This window comes from Haliotis cracherodii, unplaced genomic scaffold, assembly GCF_022045235.1.
Source record: "Haliotis cracherodii isolate W230 unplaced genomic scaffold, xgHalCrac1.p SCAF_2, whole genome shotgun sequence".
Classification (NCBI taxonomy): Eukaryota; Metazoa; Mollusca; class Gastropoda; order Lepetellida; family Haliotidae; genus Haliotis; species Haliotis cracherodii.
The window spans coordinates 32600123-32616693 of NW_027266275.1; the positions used below are offsets into that span (position 1 = coordinate 32600123).

Sequence of the window (16571 nt, forward strand, 5' to 3'; positions counted from 1 at the left end):
TACCCTGGATCTTCACGGATCCTGAATAATAGAACATGGTACAGAATATATGTGGTAGGTTGAGGATTAGCAGTAACAACAAATGTGAGAGATCATGTCCATTATGGTGTTAAGTATCATCCTTCTGTTGTTGTTGTTATTATTATTATTATTATTATTATTATTATTATTATTATTATTATTATTATATTGATCTACTCATGGTAATCTCTCTTATGTATGCAATTGTTGTTACTCTTAATCCTCCACCTACTAGAAATATTTCTGTACGATGTTCTTTATTCGACCTTGCTTGTCAACGGTATAAGGATCTGTACCAAAACGTCGCCATCACAGTAAAATAAGGAAGATGTTATCCATCAAATTGTGTCTAAAAATTATTCCCAACATGGAAAGCCGTGAAGATCTGGAACTGGGATTGTCTTCAGCAACCAAGGCTTGTCTAAGAGGCGACAAGCGGAATGGATGGACAGGCTCGCTAACTTGGTTGATGCATGTCATCAACCAATTGCGTAGATCGATGTTCATGATGTCAATCACTTGATTGTCTGGTCGAGTCTCGATTTTTTACAGACCTGCGTCTTATAGCTGAAATATTGCTGAGTGCGGCCTTAGGCAACAAAAAGGCCAAGGACATATGGTTCGGGTGATTCTGTTCCTGACAAAGGACATATGATACGGGTGATACTGTTCCTGACAAGGACGAACGATACGGGTGATACTGTTCCTGACAAGGACGAACGATATGGGTGATACTGTTCCTGACAAGGACGTAAGATACGGGTGATTCTGTTCCTGACAAAGGACATATGATACGGTTGTACTGTTCCTGACAAGGACATACGATTCGGGTGATACTGTTCCTGACAAGGACGTAAGATACGGGTGATACTGTTCCTGACAAGGACATACGATACGGGTGATACTGTTCCTGACAAGGACGAACGATACGGGTGGTACTGTTCCTGACAAGGACGAACGATACGGGTGGTACTGTTCCTGACAAGGACATACGATACCGGTGATACAGTTCCTGACAAGGACATACGATATGGGTGATACTGTTCCTGACAAGGACATACGATACGGGTGGTACTGTTCCTGAGTGCGGCGTTAAACATCAAACAAACGTTCATAAACCCCCAGAACGCAAAAAAACCACTTTGAAGTCATTTCTTAAAGATAATTGTTCAATTATTTTCAAAAAGGTTCACGTTAACCACAGTTACTTCACAGACTGCTTATTTTGTCAATATCACCCCAAACATGCAGACAGCTTTATCAACTCATTACATATCAGTGACATTGTTCAGCGCAACACTGCAACCTAAGCCTCGTCCACCCTATAAAAGGTGAAACTAGTGGTCATGTATAGGGACATAGAACAGAAAGGCCGAGTGCAGAGAATGGTTATGTACTTTCATTCTTTACAGAGCCAGATGACCACTGGTCACGCTGGAGTACATGGTCAAGCTGTGACAAAAGCTGTGGTCAGGGACATACTAAACGAGTTAGAGAATGGAGAGGCGATGGGGAGAAGAAGAAGCAGGTGATGAAGGCGCTGTGCAACCTCCACGCGTGTCCAGGTAGGTGTTGTTGTCTTGTTACTCTTCTTGCATCAAACATGTTAGCCTGCTCGTGTTAAACATGTTGTCGTCTTGTCCTGCTTGTATTAAATTGGTTAGCCTACTTGAGTTACACTTGTTGTCTTGTTACTCTTGTATTATATTTGTTAGCCTGCTCGTGTTAAACGTGTTGTCGTCTTGTTCTGCTTGTATTAAATTGTTTATCCTGCTTGTGTTAAACTTGTTGTCTTGTTACTCTTCTTGTATTAAATTTGTTAGTCTGCTTGCATCAAACATGTTAGCCTGCTCGTGTTAAACATGTTGTCGTCTTGTTATGATTGTATTATATTGGTTAGTCTGCTTGTGTTAAACTTGTTGTCTTGTACTCTTGTATTAAATTTGTTAGCCCGCTTGTATCAAACCTGTCTTGTTAGTCAGCGTGTATCAAATATGTCTGGTTGGTCTGTTTGTTTGAAACGTATTGTCATGTAAATGGTCTTCTGTGAACCTTGTTGTATGGTTAGTGTGTTTGTATCAAACTTGTATGGTTAGTCTGCTTGTATTAATTTTGATATTCGGTAAATAAATGCAAGTTATGCAATTTATTCTACTGACATGTATCCTGTCCATACCAAGTGAGCGGCAATTGGGGAGCATGGGGTCAGTGGGCGCATTGCAGCAAGACATGTGGCCTTGGACACAACTTCCGTGACCGCACGTGCACGGACCCCGCGCCATTCAATAACGGTAAAATATGTCGTGGACCCGGGACTGAGTCGACCTACTGCTACAACCGACCCTGTCAAGGTAGGCGATCTGTATGAATGCATACACAATGGGATGGTAAATATCCTGTATTGGGAATAAACATTGTATTTAAAGAGCCTTGGCCAGCTAAATACATGAAGACTATTTTATGCGTTTTCTCAAATACGATGTCGAGTGAAGTATGAAAATATGGTTTGCAATGTCTGCAAAACATTGTGAGGCAATTCAACTGACTCACGAAGGACGTGTTCACGCCAATTGTCCCATTGTTTCCATTGTTTGTCAAGAGCTTAATGATTAAGGATGACGTCATCCATTGTTCATTACGTCACAGACGAATTTATGACGTCAATCCAACAATACATTGGCGAAATTATGTCCACACGTTTTCTTATAATACATGTATATATGATAAATATATTTATTACTTGCCCGCGAAGAGGTCACCCGTTTGATAAACATACAGCTGTATTACACATTGTGTAATACCAAAACGCGTGCTTATGTACTGTCGGAACACGTTCCCGAACAAATAATGAAAACAGTCAACATCCCTTTTAGCTTATTCAACGACATTGCGTGTGGAGATGATAGATCATTGAGAGGAGCTTATGCTCACTCGATGACCCCAGCAACCTTGTTGCTAGGCTGACGTCACATGGCATTGTTTCGCTGATGCATCTTGGAACGAAATTCCAAAATTAAGTCAAGTGACGTGATTGTAAACTGTGAGGTGCAAGGCCCCGTTCCACAAGGCGATGGTATTGTAGCGCAACGACTGGTGTAGCACAACGACAGTCGTTACTCTAGGTATGTGAGTTGCGATAACCTTAGCGCTACGATAATTTTGTGGAACGGACGCCTGAATTCTAAAGTTGGACCGTTGTATGGTATTAAATTCACACGTTTGAACTTTTGACGTGTTTGAAGTATTATTCTGGTAAACTCAATTGGATTATGCCGTGGATCGTGTAGGTGTCAGCCTATTCACACTCAACAGTATAATTCTAAAAACGTTATAAAAGGCAAGTGATAAATAAAATACTAAACTCGCTCCCGTGTAAAACCAATTTTATGAAATTCGTGAATAGTTGTGGTATCTGACTCGCTTTCGCTCGATCGTTGGATAACAGAACTTGGCACTCGTTTCATAAAATTGGTATTACACAGGAGCTCGGTTAGTATTCTATATATACTGTATATAATAAGTTATGAGGAATCGCGCATATTGAACAAAAGAGTTATTTTATGAAATTGTATGCTCAGTTTTCACTCTAAAAAAATATCCATAAACATATTCATGATCCTTAATTTAATTGTTCAGTATACAGCTATTCCTCGTGATTAGTTATTACACAAGTTATCCACTCGGGTGCAGATAATCACTGCACTTTTTGTGTCTCATGTTATTGTAACCGCCGCACGTACTTCCAGGAAACGAAGCGGCTGTGAAGTTCAACAAAAACAGTTATTTGACGTACAGTCCCCATTCTAAACCAATCCGGTATCTGTTGATGTATCTCCGCTTGAAGCCACTGTCTCCGTCCGGAACGCTGGTCTATCGTCATCGAGGATGCATGGAAGGAACGTTTGACTGCACCCACAATCTCGTTCTTAGTCTCAAAAATTATCGCCCATTTTTAGGGCTGACGATTAATGGACGGGACATTGAGTTATTAGCCAAAACTTCAGTTAAGGTAGGAATTTAACATCGCTGTAACCAGCAACCTCAGTTCTCGCTACCACTAAACAAAGATCTGAGGACATCTCATTAGGGGTCACGTCAGAACGACCTTTCATCCGACCAATCAGAGAAAGTGACAGTCGGAATGTGATTTCTAATCATGCAACCTCGAAAACTTTAACTGCAAACGATAGTTACGGGTTTAACTACTGAATCCATACAATCTAGACCATCTATTAGCCATTCCAGAATGCTCTTTTGTTCAGGTTTCAAATTTGTAATCGTAAATTTGTCAAAATATGTTTCGAAGCGTAGTCGCCAATTTGAAATTAGTGCCGTAAAGCACGAGAAAGCTGCCTTCTGATTGGTCATTCCATTGGTCGGTCAAAGTTCGCGCAAGGTCGGTCTGACGTGACCCGTAATGGGATGTCCTAAGATCTGATTGTAATGAGATTGCTGCTAACGTTTTGTCTCCCGCAGCATTTCAACTAAACTGCCGGGTAAAAGAAGGTATACCCCCATGTTTGATGGTGGCTAAAAATTTAACAAACAAGAAATGGTTATTCGATGGTAATGTATTTGATATAGGTATCAAGGTTGTGTTTTGGACCTTAAGTTTGGATTGTTAACAATCCTGAGAATAAAAGTTTCGAATAAAAAAAAAGAAGAAAAAAAATGTTTAGATTGTTTCAGCAATTGTTTTCAGCATGGTAACGTTTGTGATATCTTGGTCAAATCCAATTTTCAAGTGTACTTTCTTTTGCCCGACAGTTAATATAAGTGCAATATTTATATTATTGGAATACACTGACCCAAGTATCCTGCTATATTGTGATTAGTACCAGGGCCCAGTTCTACAAAGCGATTTTTGTGCAAAGACGACCGTAACGCCCATGCTTCAACATACACTTACAATAGCTTTGGCACAAAATTTATGGAACGAAACATCTGTTAGAAAGTTTGAATTCTAAATGTAATGGCCAACGAATTCATGTTGGATTGAGCTGCCTCATAAAACTAAAACTCCACGATTTCCAAAAAACGTCCAGTAAGGGAAATATATACTGTTCCAATTCCTAAAAGCAAGTTTTAATTTTCTGGTCTAAACTTTCCCAGACCTTTGTCACTTTATAGTAAATATTGTTTTTTTTCAATTATATATTCATTTCAATGACTGACCTAATGGTTTCAGAAACAATAATGTTTGAAATGTAAATTCACAATTTTCCTCTCTTGTAATGTAAGCTACACATAACAATGACATTGGTTTTTTTCGCCAGGGGCGAAGTTTACGGAAACGCAACATCTGTTTAGTTTGTAATATGTTAGGATATGATTACTGACACACTATGATAATCTCCAAGATATTTCCTTTCATCTAGGCATCGGAATGGAACGACTTGCTTGTGTTTGTGTCACGTGTCAGAAGCTACATCCGAGTAAATGACGGCGAACATACTACATTTATCCCCGATAATCCGTTTTTGGAAGAAATGAATCTAGATGGTTCCATGAGGGTTGGCACTGGAGAGACCGGTAAAAACGGTAAGTAGAATTCGTAGTTACAGACCTCCCAGTGACTAAATGCATGTTTATTGTGCTTACCGTATTCGACGTAATAAGCGCACAGGGCGCTCTCAAAATTAAAAATAAGGGGCTCTTATAAGAATATAATTTTGGTGAGATAAAAAACAGTTGAAAGATTTTGTGGTTTATGCTGACAGCCTGAAATGATATAAAAGAAAAATCTGTGGTATTATACACGATGGATATATTTTCGAGAATTAAATTGCCCATAATTATCATACACGAATAAAGAAGTCTTGTGTACATGGATCAATCGGAAGGGGTGCTAATTGGGATTGTTCACTAGCCAATATATATGTAAATATCGCCGCTTGCGCTTATTAGAGCGGGGCGCTTATTACGTCGAATACGGTACTTGTGTTAATGTAATAGTGATTGATATTATGAGCGAAAATCCACGCCGTCGGGGTAATGTGGAAAATGATAGATTTGGTTGCAACAATATAGGGACAGTTGACATATACTGGCAAGTGGTCATAGAGCAGCGTCAGCGTTAGAAATTGGCACTGGTCCTATAGTCCTTGTCAAACTGCCCAATAGTTAAGGTATCTATCATAAGGACCAGTAAAAAATTGCCATTTTAAGGGTTTTGCCATATTTTGTGGTTATGAGGACAAGTAGACTAAAACTGTTGGTTTCTACATCTGGAGCTTGAGTAAATGAGTGGATGAATATTGTTTTGTGCCGCACAATAAGATTTGCAGCGGTCCAACTGTGCTCAAAATGAATGGTCCTATATCAGTTTCATTATTTGGGATCCTCAAAATTGACAGAGCTATCTGAGCACTAAGGTGATCGTAACTCCCATCTGTTTTATTGGAATTTCACAAAAGTCGCTTTGCGGGAAAGGAATATTTAAGAAAAAAGGAACATGTCAAGTTAAATTGTCATATAAAGACGAGAAAAAATACTCTTTTAAAGTTTGCATATTCAGGGCCCCGTTCCACAAAGGTATCTCAGCGCTAAGACGATTGCACCTCCCATTTGCATACTTCAACATAGACCAAAGGCAGTCGTAGCGCTAAGATCGTTTTGTGGAACGGGGCCCTGTGTCACTTTTCACAAAGGGATTGTAGCGCTGTCGTTAGTCCTATTAGAACCGTAAATTGTCTGAAACAAGATTGCACTTGTAACAGGTTTCAATTTGTTGTAGGTTTCCATGGCGTGGTCTCCATACTACGTATTAATTTCAAGGACATCGCTCTTTACCAGTCGCCCTTCTGGTTAGGTATAGGATCACCTGACAAAGAAGAGTTAATTGAGAAACAGCAATCAGGTGAGCTCATGCCTTCCTGTCCTCTGAACTTAAAGCCGAAACTACAGTTACAGGTTTAAACAGTGGCCATATCTTCTTCTTCTAGCTTGGATCATATCATGTGTCATCATGAACCTGTGAATGTGACAATGTATGTGTTCAAATAAAAGACATAATCTGTGACATAAGCATGTATTCAAATGAGCAAAAATACACAAATAGATATTTACAAATAATTGCTCTTGACGAGGTCAATATGCGAAAACAAGGACACAAGGAACCGACGCCTGGGGTGGTCTGACCGCTGAAGAGGTCGGATCCGACTGTCCTTGTTTACACATATTGGCCTCGTCAAGAGTACTCATTCGTGTTGTTACACCAAAATTCACTTGAAAGTTTATAAAGCCTCTAAAACGTCACCTGTTTCATTACGGTAACTTAGTTGCGAACCGTAAAATGTGAGTATACCAGACGCCATCTTGTTTGCTGGCAGACGAGTCTATATTCATCACGTGACAGGTCAGTACTGATCATGTGATGAGTCATTATTCGAGGTCAGTGTCAGTCATATAATTTGGGGTCTATATTGAAATGTTTCGTCACTTTGTACGGATTAACCAATGGAATTGCAAGATTCTTAATAGATGTATAACAATACCAAAAACGGATCCTTAATCACATGCTGTAGTTTATAAATGGCCAATCGAATGAAGCTTATATAATTAGAAGAGGTAAAATGGGGTTTAACGTTGCCTTAAAGACGTGCAACGTGCCATGCACGTATGTGAGTGTGTGGTTGTGCGTCCACTTGTACCAGTCTGACTAATCCAGGTTCAGTAATGCTCGCACAGAGATACAAAATGTGCCATGCCGCAGTTTAACATGGATACCCCTATTCAGATACACTATTCTGACTCCGAGCCGACCAGTCCTTGTTTTAGCCCCTTAATGCCGAGCGCCAGGCAGGGTAACAACAAGTACCATCTTTTTAACGTCTTCTGGTATAACTCGGTCGGTGATTGACCATCGACCATCCGCTCTCTGGGCAGACGCTCTATCCACTTAACCACGAAAGCGGTCTTCTTACGTAGCCATACGGCCGAAATAATGCCGATGCGAGTGTAGTTCTTATGGCAGGACCCCGTTTCCACAAGCGATCGTAGCGCTACGGCAGCCGTAAGTCTATGTTAAAGGATGAGAGCTATAATCACCTCAGCGCTGACCGGAACGGACCCCAGGACACAAGTTTCACTACCATTACCGATTCACTTAACCATTATCCACAACATGTGAACCCTCATGCACAAATGGAATTTGATTAAAAACTGGATCCATGTTTCAGAAGCTGATGTCAACTACCCTGACTTCCGAGGCCGACATTACGCTCGCTTAGCCTTCCGACATGACCGGATGTTAAAGATTGTGATGACAGTGCGCATGCGCAAATCTAATGGCCTCATCTTATATAACGAGGGCGTAGTGCCTGGATCCTACATCGCCCTGTTTTCCGAACAAGGCGCACTGAAACTCTGCTTTGCCTGTAACAAGAAATACGTATTTTGTCAAAAAACATTTGTATTCCAAGTAAGTAACATTTTGGGGTTTTTTAGGGGATGATTTGTGTGCACCACAAATTTTATACTTGTGGGTTCCATAACTTACAACATTGTCTTTGTTATGGAAGTCCTCAGGGATCCTCTCATGATAGACATTATACTTTTTTCTTTCTACCATGTACAGGGGGCATGGGTGTTCTGTGGTCTAAGCTGCTGAAAATTAGTGTGTAGAGGACCCGTGAAGATACGGGGTAGAACAGGTCTTCAGCAACCCACTGCTTGCCGTAAAAGGCGACTATGGGGATCGGGTGGTCAGGCTAGCTGACTTGGTTGATGCATGTCATCGTTCCCAATTGCGTGGATCGATGCTCATGATGTCAATCACTGGATTGTCTGGTCCAAACTCAATTATTTACAGACTGCCATCATATAGCTGTAATATTGCTGAGTGCGGCGTTATAAACAAACCAACCAACCACTGTAAGGGGGGGGCGACTTGAGTGAAGCTCAGCATCACTCGTAATGTGAACTGTAACGCAGTAAGATTCGCCAGGCATATGCTGTTAGAAGAATGTAAGTCAGAAGTGTGGGGCTTTTAGCAATCTCGAAACAATGTGATTAAAAAAACACACGTAAATTCATTTTGGGAATATATTTAAGGAAATTCTGTGCTTAGTCTCAACTAAAACACATCCAAAAAAATATTTAATATGCATGCCCCGTAACTTTTTTTGTTTATACATTAGGAAAAGCTTCCAGACTTTGTTCTACATTTGGTAATGATATGAGTCAAGAACATGCAAGTGTCATGTATCAATTTCTTCAGTTGTTCCTTATTTCTTAATGCATATCTAGTGGGCCCAAAAACGCACATTTTATACCTCTTGCAGTGAACTTTCAGACAATCACATTAGTTTGAATTACTTCAATTAATATTGAAGGTGCAGCTATTTTTTTTAACTTGGAAGGAAATCAAGCTTAAATGTAGTATTTGTCACGACATTATGTTTGACCACCTCAACAAAACTAAACTAAGTCTATTTCTTCGTTCAGCTCCTACTAAATGTAAAAAAATCAAAAGAATGTACAATTTTATGTGTTAACTCAATGGTATTATAAAGCAGTGGTACTGGCGTATTTTGCAGACTCGAACTTGGTACTATTTGACAATAGAGGCTGAAGGCAATGGCTCCGTGTTAAGGCTGGACAAAGGAGAGGCCATGCAAATAAGCTGTATTGGTAGGAACTATCGTCCTCAGAAAGAGGTCTTCATAGGTGGCGCCCCTCCACCCATATGGGCTGTCATCGCCAACACGACAGGTGTCAGAGAGGGATACGATGGCAACGTGGACAAAGTGGTCGTCAACGATGAGACGTTCTCCTTCAGACGTGGTGCTCTGTTTGATACAGCTGGGACCATCAACTCCATGGGATATTCCTTCTCGAGTATAACCCTTCAGAATATCTATACAATGGCTTAACTACTTAACTGTTTGACAAAGAAGTATAATATTTCAACAAGTCTGGCTATGTTTGAGATGAATATTAATTAATATTGACACTTTAGTTCACCTTACAGAAAAGCAAGTGCTGTCTTTTCACGCCCCTCTGTTGTCGTGAATGTTATTTAAAGCTTCCTAGCGTTTTATTAAGCTATGTGAATTACATTTCTGAAAACAGCTATTACTTTAATCTAGACTTACGATAATCTGAGCGCTAAATATGATTTGTGCAAGTGGACTCAGGGTTAGTCTTCCCATTATGACTACTGTTTTAGTACACACACTTCATGGCTCAGAAGCTGATTATTACCTATCACATCTATATAGACACACAAACTGACAGACAGATATTTTATAAGGGTCTCACCTTATGCAATCATTTGTATTTATAGTATATATATTGAGGTTATTATACTAGCATGTGTGTCAAACTGATTTTACGAAACAGAGTGTCAGAGTTCTTGTAAGATATGAAATATTACACGAGTTTCGTAAAACATATTATGTAAGCTATTTCTTATGTAATTAATCAAGGCTGATATTAATCTGACATATAGAATGATATGCGAACTGTACAACGCAAGATCAGAACTTTCTACGACGTTGTAAAATATTAAAAAAACAGGTTTGGGCTTATAACATATAAAAATCAGATAAACTCTGGACATAACTAAAAAATTATGCGTTTATGAACGTTTCATGTTGAAAAAGGTTAAAACGTATATCGTCATAAATCGTACAAGACATCAAAACATGCGCCTTGTCTTCCACAACACTGTTATTGCACAGGGGACAATGCTATTTATTACCCACGTGGTGAAGATACAGGGAGTAAGATACTAAATCCGTACGTCACACGTGTGTCGTACAAGGTTAACCTTGTTTTATTCGTTTTGATTGGATAACCGTGACCTCTGCCTCACCGGGGCTACTTTTTTCATTCATAAAAACATCGCGAGACGTCATTCATTTTGCAACCACGAGGTAGAACTGAAGCAATCTCATGAGAGCGAGAGGTATTTACAAACAAGATAGTCACACGGATCAATTTCGGTTTGCATTCTACATAAGTTATGCATAGAGCTTCTACAGACATTATTTAGTCGAGCTATATCCATTTACAATGCACGACTACTGATAAATAGACCGAGGGTCCCCCATGAGCGTGACGCACCCGACCACTTTCGCAACTTTCAATTTGATTTAACGTAAAAGGATAAGCGTGGTGAAATGAGGTCAGTTTAAACTATCTGGTCAGATATCTAGACTTTCTTGGGATGATCCGGTTGTGCCATCAGTGTCCCCTTCGTATTTTGTGGCACTGTTTCGGGAGTTGTTTGTTCACGACCAGATCACTCAAAGTGAACATTAACGATACAAATCATTCGAAAACTCCATTGACGTGTGCCTGATTTCTGATCAGGTGACCCATGATATAACTTCAGCTGCTAGACCAAGGAAACCGAAACATTTTGAATGCACAGACGGGACTCCGGCAGTGCGAGTGACCGACTGTTGGTCCGATATTCAAAGCACGGCGCTAATGTGACTTTTAAACGTTTCTTACAGGTGTCCTGCGTACAAACAACATGGCGCTTGAATTACCATAAGTTGAAGAAATTCTTCCAAAAGAATCTTGAGCGACGATGCTGTTATGTTTGCAAACACAACTGCCGGCGCATGTTGTTAATGCGTATGCATAGAAATCATTCGTCACCACTCGCCCCTTTCCGTAACCTGCAAGAAGCTTGTCCCGGAATAACACGAGTTGGTCACGAATGGCATAGAAATGTCATCAATGCCCATATTTGGCATATATCAACATTCATGCGCAAACAGATTTTGAAACCGGTTTCAGTTTGGTCTCATTCTCGTTAGTTACCATTTTTACGATACCATAGAAAGTCCACTCGTTTCGTAAAAATGGTATCTAACGAGAATGAGTGTAGTATTCTCTATGTATGTTTCTTTGTGAAGTGGGATAGTATACGGAGTAGTCAAAATGGGAAAAGATAAAACAGATTCTCTGTATTTTTCCTTTGATTTATTAGTTTATTTGAGAACAAGGTAATACACAGTTTTGGGTGAAAGGAGATACTTTTCAAACGATAAAGTTTCTTTCATTTTTTGTTGTTGTTGTACAAACCCTTCGGACTTTCCAAAATAGCGCTGCACCAGATATGCAGATAATGATCTTTAAATATGTCCTCTACCTTTGAAGCCAGCCATTGTGCAGAGCATATAAACGGGTTATCAAACAATTCAGAACGCCCACATAAATAATATAAATAAATCATTGGGCTTTTTCCGTCAATTGTATTATGGGGTCCATTAAGGATAAACTGTTGTAAAATAATTGTTGACCTTAGGATTTCCTTATTTGTTGCACTTTTTTTTGCCAAAATATGATAATGCATTTTAATACAAAGTGGTTTTCTAAATTCACCGTAGAACATAACCTTTGGTGCTGAGTAACAAAGATAGGCTGCTGTTTTCAGAAATATTAAATGTACTCTTTGAATACAGTTTGTATTTTCCAATCCCCAAATATCAGAACCGTACATTACAATCGGGGCAATCATTGTGTCAGATGGCGTTCTTCCTCTTCCCGAGGCAGGGGAGTTACTGACTATAAAAGTGGAAACTGGACTTTTAGAGTCAGTTAACTCCCTTGCTTCGGGAAGATGTGCTTAAATAATGCAAACATAGCTTTTGTTGTTATTGCTATTGTGAATACCGAACATGTTTCTTGGTAAGGTATTCTCTGTGATTAAAAATAAAGAATATAATCTCTCTTTAGTTAGTACGGTTTTACGCCACTTCTAGCAATATTCCAACAATATCACGGCGCGGGACACCAGAAATAGGCTTCATAATTTGTACTCATGTCGGGAATCGAACCCGGGTCTTCAGCGTGACGAGAGAACGCTTTAACCACTAGGCTACCCGACCGCCCCACATTGTTCATGTATATATGAGCAGAGTACAGATCACGACGGGAGTAGTCCATTATTCAATACACGGTAGGCTCATTAACCCCCCTTCATTTTTCAGTAGTCATAATGGGAATAGTCAAAATGGGAGAAACCGCCCAGTGACCCAAAACTATCATAACGCTGCGATTGTCGAAGTCTGTGTTAAAGTATAGATAGTTAAGACTGACTTCGTACTTATATCGCTTTGTGACAGGATACGTAACATACAATGCTCTGTGTTTGTGCAGCACACGTGAGCAATGTCATCGAACATTCAACAAGCAAGGTGACACTTCGATGCGACTTCACAAGCTTCACCACTGGAGACCATGATGCAAAAGCACAGTGGTTGATTGAAGACAGGCTCCTCAACTCGTCACACGGAGTTCATATCAGACAAAGGGTAATTGTGTAAACGTTGTTTCGGTGCAAAGCAGACACAGCCACGCTAAAGGCATCTTCGATTATCGTGTGAATTTTATCTCACTGTTGTAACAGAGTCCCGTGAACACCGTTTTTGCATACGCGCTTATCGGATGTATAATATAGTCTACATTTTTCTCTATTTTGATAAAAAACATGGACCATAGATTTCTTTCGGGAGGGAATTCACCGCCTCTATCACTCCCATCTCAAACTTTGCACTGTATTTCTCTTGCTCGTTGTAATTTTATGGGACGAATATTTTTGTTGAAATCGAAGTCATTGTGCCGAATGGGTCCAAGGTATTATTTCGTAATACAGTAAACTACGGTTATAACGAACTCGAAGGGCCTACTAATATTAGTTCGTTATAACCGTAGTTCGTTATAAGCATATATACAGCATAACTACTGCAAATAGTCGGGACCCAAAAAGTGAGTTCGTTATATCCGTCAGTTCGTTATAACCGAGGTTTACTGTACAATGGATAGACAATAGAGGATAATCGAGTATTTACTGAAGGACATTACATTGATCTCTGATATTTTGTATGAATTCATGCTGAAGTTTGGATTCATCCATTATCACATGACATACTTTGTCTCACCTTGATCAGAGAGCTACTGTAACAAGCTGGTCGTTTACTGGGCTTCAGAATGAGAGCTCGCATGAGATGAGTTTAATGCCCAATTAACACGATTCCAGTTATATGGCGGCGTGTCAGCTTGATGTGGGAGGAATGACCCTCGTGATGTAGGTCTCAGACGTTTACAAGTTTGGTGAAACCAACGGGCACAGCTATGGTGCTGACAAACCTAGAAACATGATCAGGGCGAACCGGGATTCGAACCCACGACCATATATGTTTCTTGCCTGGATCGGGTGTGCCAAAGGGACGCAACTCTGCACAGCGGCGCCTTGGACAACATTGCTGAGCTACGTGTGCGCACGCATATCATAGAAATGAATTTCGCTTTGTGAGAGTTCTTTGAAGTGGTAACCTTCACAGAGTGAACGCTAGATTGTAGAACGTCTGTGTTTAGTCATGCGTCTGAACGTCCGTTTCCCCGCCTGATGGGACCAAATAAAAACGGCATATACCGGTCCTTAAAGGGCAAGTTCACACGGAAATGAACCATTTTTTCTTGTACTTTTTCCACATTAAAAGTGTTAACATAGAAGTATCATAGACAAAAATATAAAAACATCATATTTAATTAACATATTTATTGCACTAAAACGATTTATATTTTTCACATTTACCAAGTGTTCTTTTTCCATAACAAAAACACCATGGCTTATGCCCCTTGCAATATGACGTCATTGGTGCCAATTGATAAACATTATGACGTCATCATGCTTTGTTAGAGCCGCTTCACGTGGTGTAGGTACAGTTTTGTGATTCTAGCATCTCAGATGCCAGCCAGAATTGTGTTATGCTGAGTCACCACTGCGCCGGAGTGTGTCGTAGACCATGTTGTTTTACCGCAAACTGGTCCTTGATATCTTTTGCGTTGAGAATAGACAGGGACCCAGTTGAATTGGCACCAATTACGTCATAATCTAAGGGGGATAACTCAGGCCTATTTCGCTCGTAAAACGAAGGCCTCATAACGGCATATCACTTTCACACTATTGTGAGCTTCCTACTTTCACTGTGAAAAAAAATGAGTGTATATTTTCAAACACAGATACTAACTAATTCTAAAATTGCGTTTTGTTTAGAAAAAGAAAGAAAGTGATTTTTGCGTGTACACTTCCCCTTTAAATGTGGTATATGTAAATTTACCCGTTTATAAAAGACGAGTTCACAGTGATATTTTCTTATATCTTTTGTTATAGCTGCCTGGTCTTCAGAATGAGAGCTCAGTTACTCTTATGCCTCAAAGCCACAAACAAGGTCTGTACGCATGTGTGGTGAACCAAGATGGCCGCCTTCTCATAACACATGCATTTCCTATAACCCGAAGTGACGAGTCACTCGGTAAGAAAGTATTTTTGGTGCCATTTTTTTTTAAACATAATCGTGTGAAAAATATAAACTGAATTCGCGAATGTTAGCACCAATGAAAACTGGGGTGATACTGAATTGTATCAGTGCAAAATTATTTCTTTATCCTATATAACATATCTCTCATTAAAATGAGACGTAATTCTGACTGAAAGTCCTATTTGCAGCATATGAATTCTCAAAAGCTGTGTGCATTTGAACATTGGTATCATTCTGCAACCTAATCAAACGTTACTATTGGCAGTTCTCAAGGTGACGCCAGAATGGACAATCATCATCGTTCTTATCGTCATCGTCGTCTTAATCTTCATCGCTACGGCTATTCTTGTCAAGAAGGATGCAATGTACGTCAAGGTGTAGCTAGTCTCTTATCGCATGTACACTGACTGGTTTACAATCGCTTATGTATGGAGTTTTAACAAATATGTAAAACATATTTTTCAAAAAGAATATTAGGCTATTCTAGGACCAACATTTTAATATTCTTGGGATGGGAGGACAGAATATTTCTGTAGCTCTTTCATGACAATCATTTCTTTCTTTGAGTGAGTGAGTGAGTATGGTTTTACGCCGCTTTTAGCTATGTTCCAGCAATTTCATGGCGGCGGACACCAGAAATGGGCTTCACCCATTGTACCCACGTCGGAATCGAACCCGGGTCTTCGGCGTGACGAGTGAACGCTTTAACCACTAGGCTACCCGACCTCCCTCTTTCTTTGAAAGAAGAAGCTGAAAAAACGATTCACAAAACATATTTTTAAGAGATCCATCATGACATTGAACAAGTTATTATTTTCTGTAAAACTTCATGCAAAAATTGTAACATGTAAAAATATGTAATGTGTTCTTAGTACATCAGTACTTCTTATATCTGCCGGTCCGTCCCGCTAAAAAAATGTAAACAAATGTTTTATACCAACCCACCCGCTTCAAAATAAATTTGCAAGCCATGGAAAAGAATAACGAACTCCCATTTCGTAAAAGAATTCGTGTGGTATTTTAGTGGAAGGACATTCAAAGGAGGAAACTGACGCTTCTTTTTGAGTTGTTTATTTCCCTTGGATAAAGTCCGCATTGTTTTGTCTTTAGAGCTGTCAGCACCGATACACCAAGGGACTGGTCTTCGGACTGTATCACACCTGCTGCCGCCTCTAAATAATATTTAAATCTCTGAATTTTATATTTAAAAAAATAAAACGCACCTCATCCACAAACATCCCCGGCCCACACCCCTTAATGACCAGT

General features: G+C 39.8%; 1 protein-coding gene across 1 annotated transcript in view; it reads left to right on the top strand.

Annotated features, from left to right (window-relative positions):
• The window catches only part of LOC139467576 (uncharacterized), a 48951-nt gene that overhangs the window by 28313 nt on the left and 4067 nt on the right, over positions 1-16571 (top strand). The window contains exons 14-23 of the mRNA XM_071249113.1: positions 1434-1586; positions 2202-2372; positions 3768-4030; positions 5400-5562; positions 6758-6880; positions 8202-8443; positions 9561-9861; positions 13141-13295; positions 15158-15299; positions 15571-15670. Coding sequence (XP_071105214.1) covers positions 1434-1586; positions 2202-2372; positions 3768-4030; positions 5400-5562; positions 6758-6880; positions 8202-8443; positions 9561-9861; positions 13141-13295; positions 15158-15299; positions 15571-15670 — 1813 coding nt within the window. The remainder of the gene's footprint in view (positions 1-1433; positions 1587-2201; positions 2373-3767; positions 4031-5399; positions 5563-6757; positions 6881-8201; positions 8444-9560; positions 9862-13140; positions 13296-15157; positions 15300-15570; positions 15671-16571) is intronic.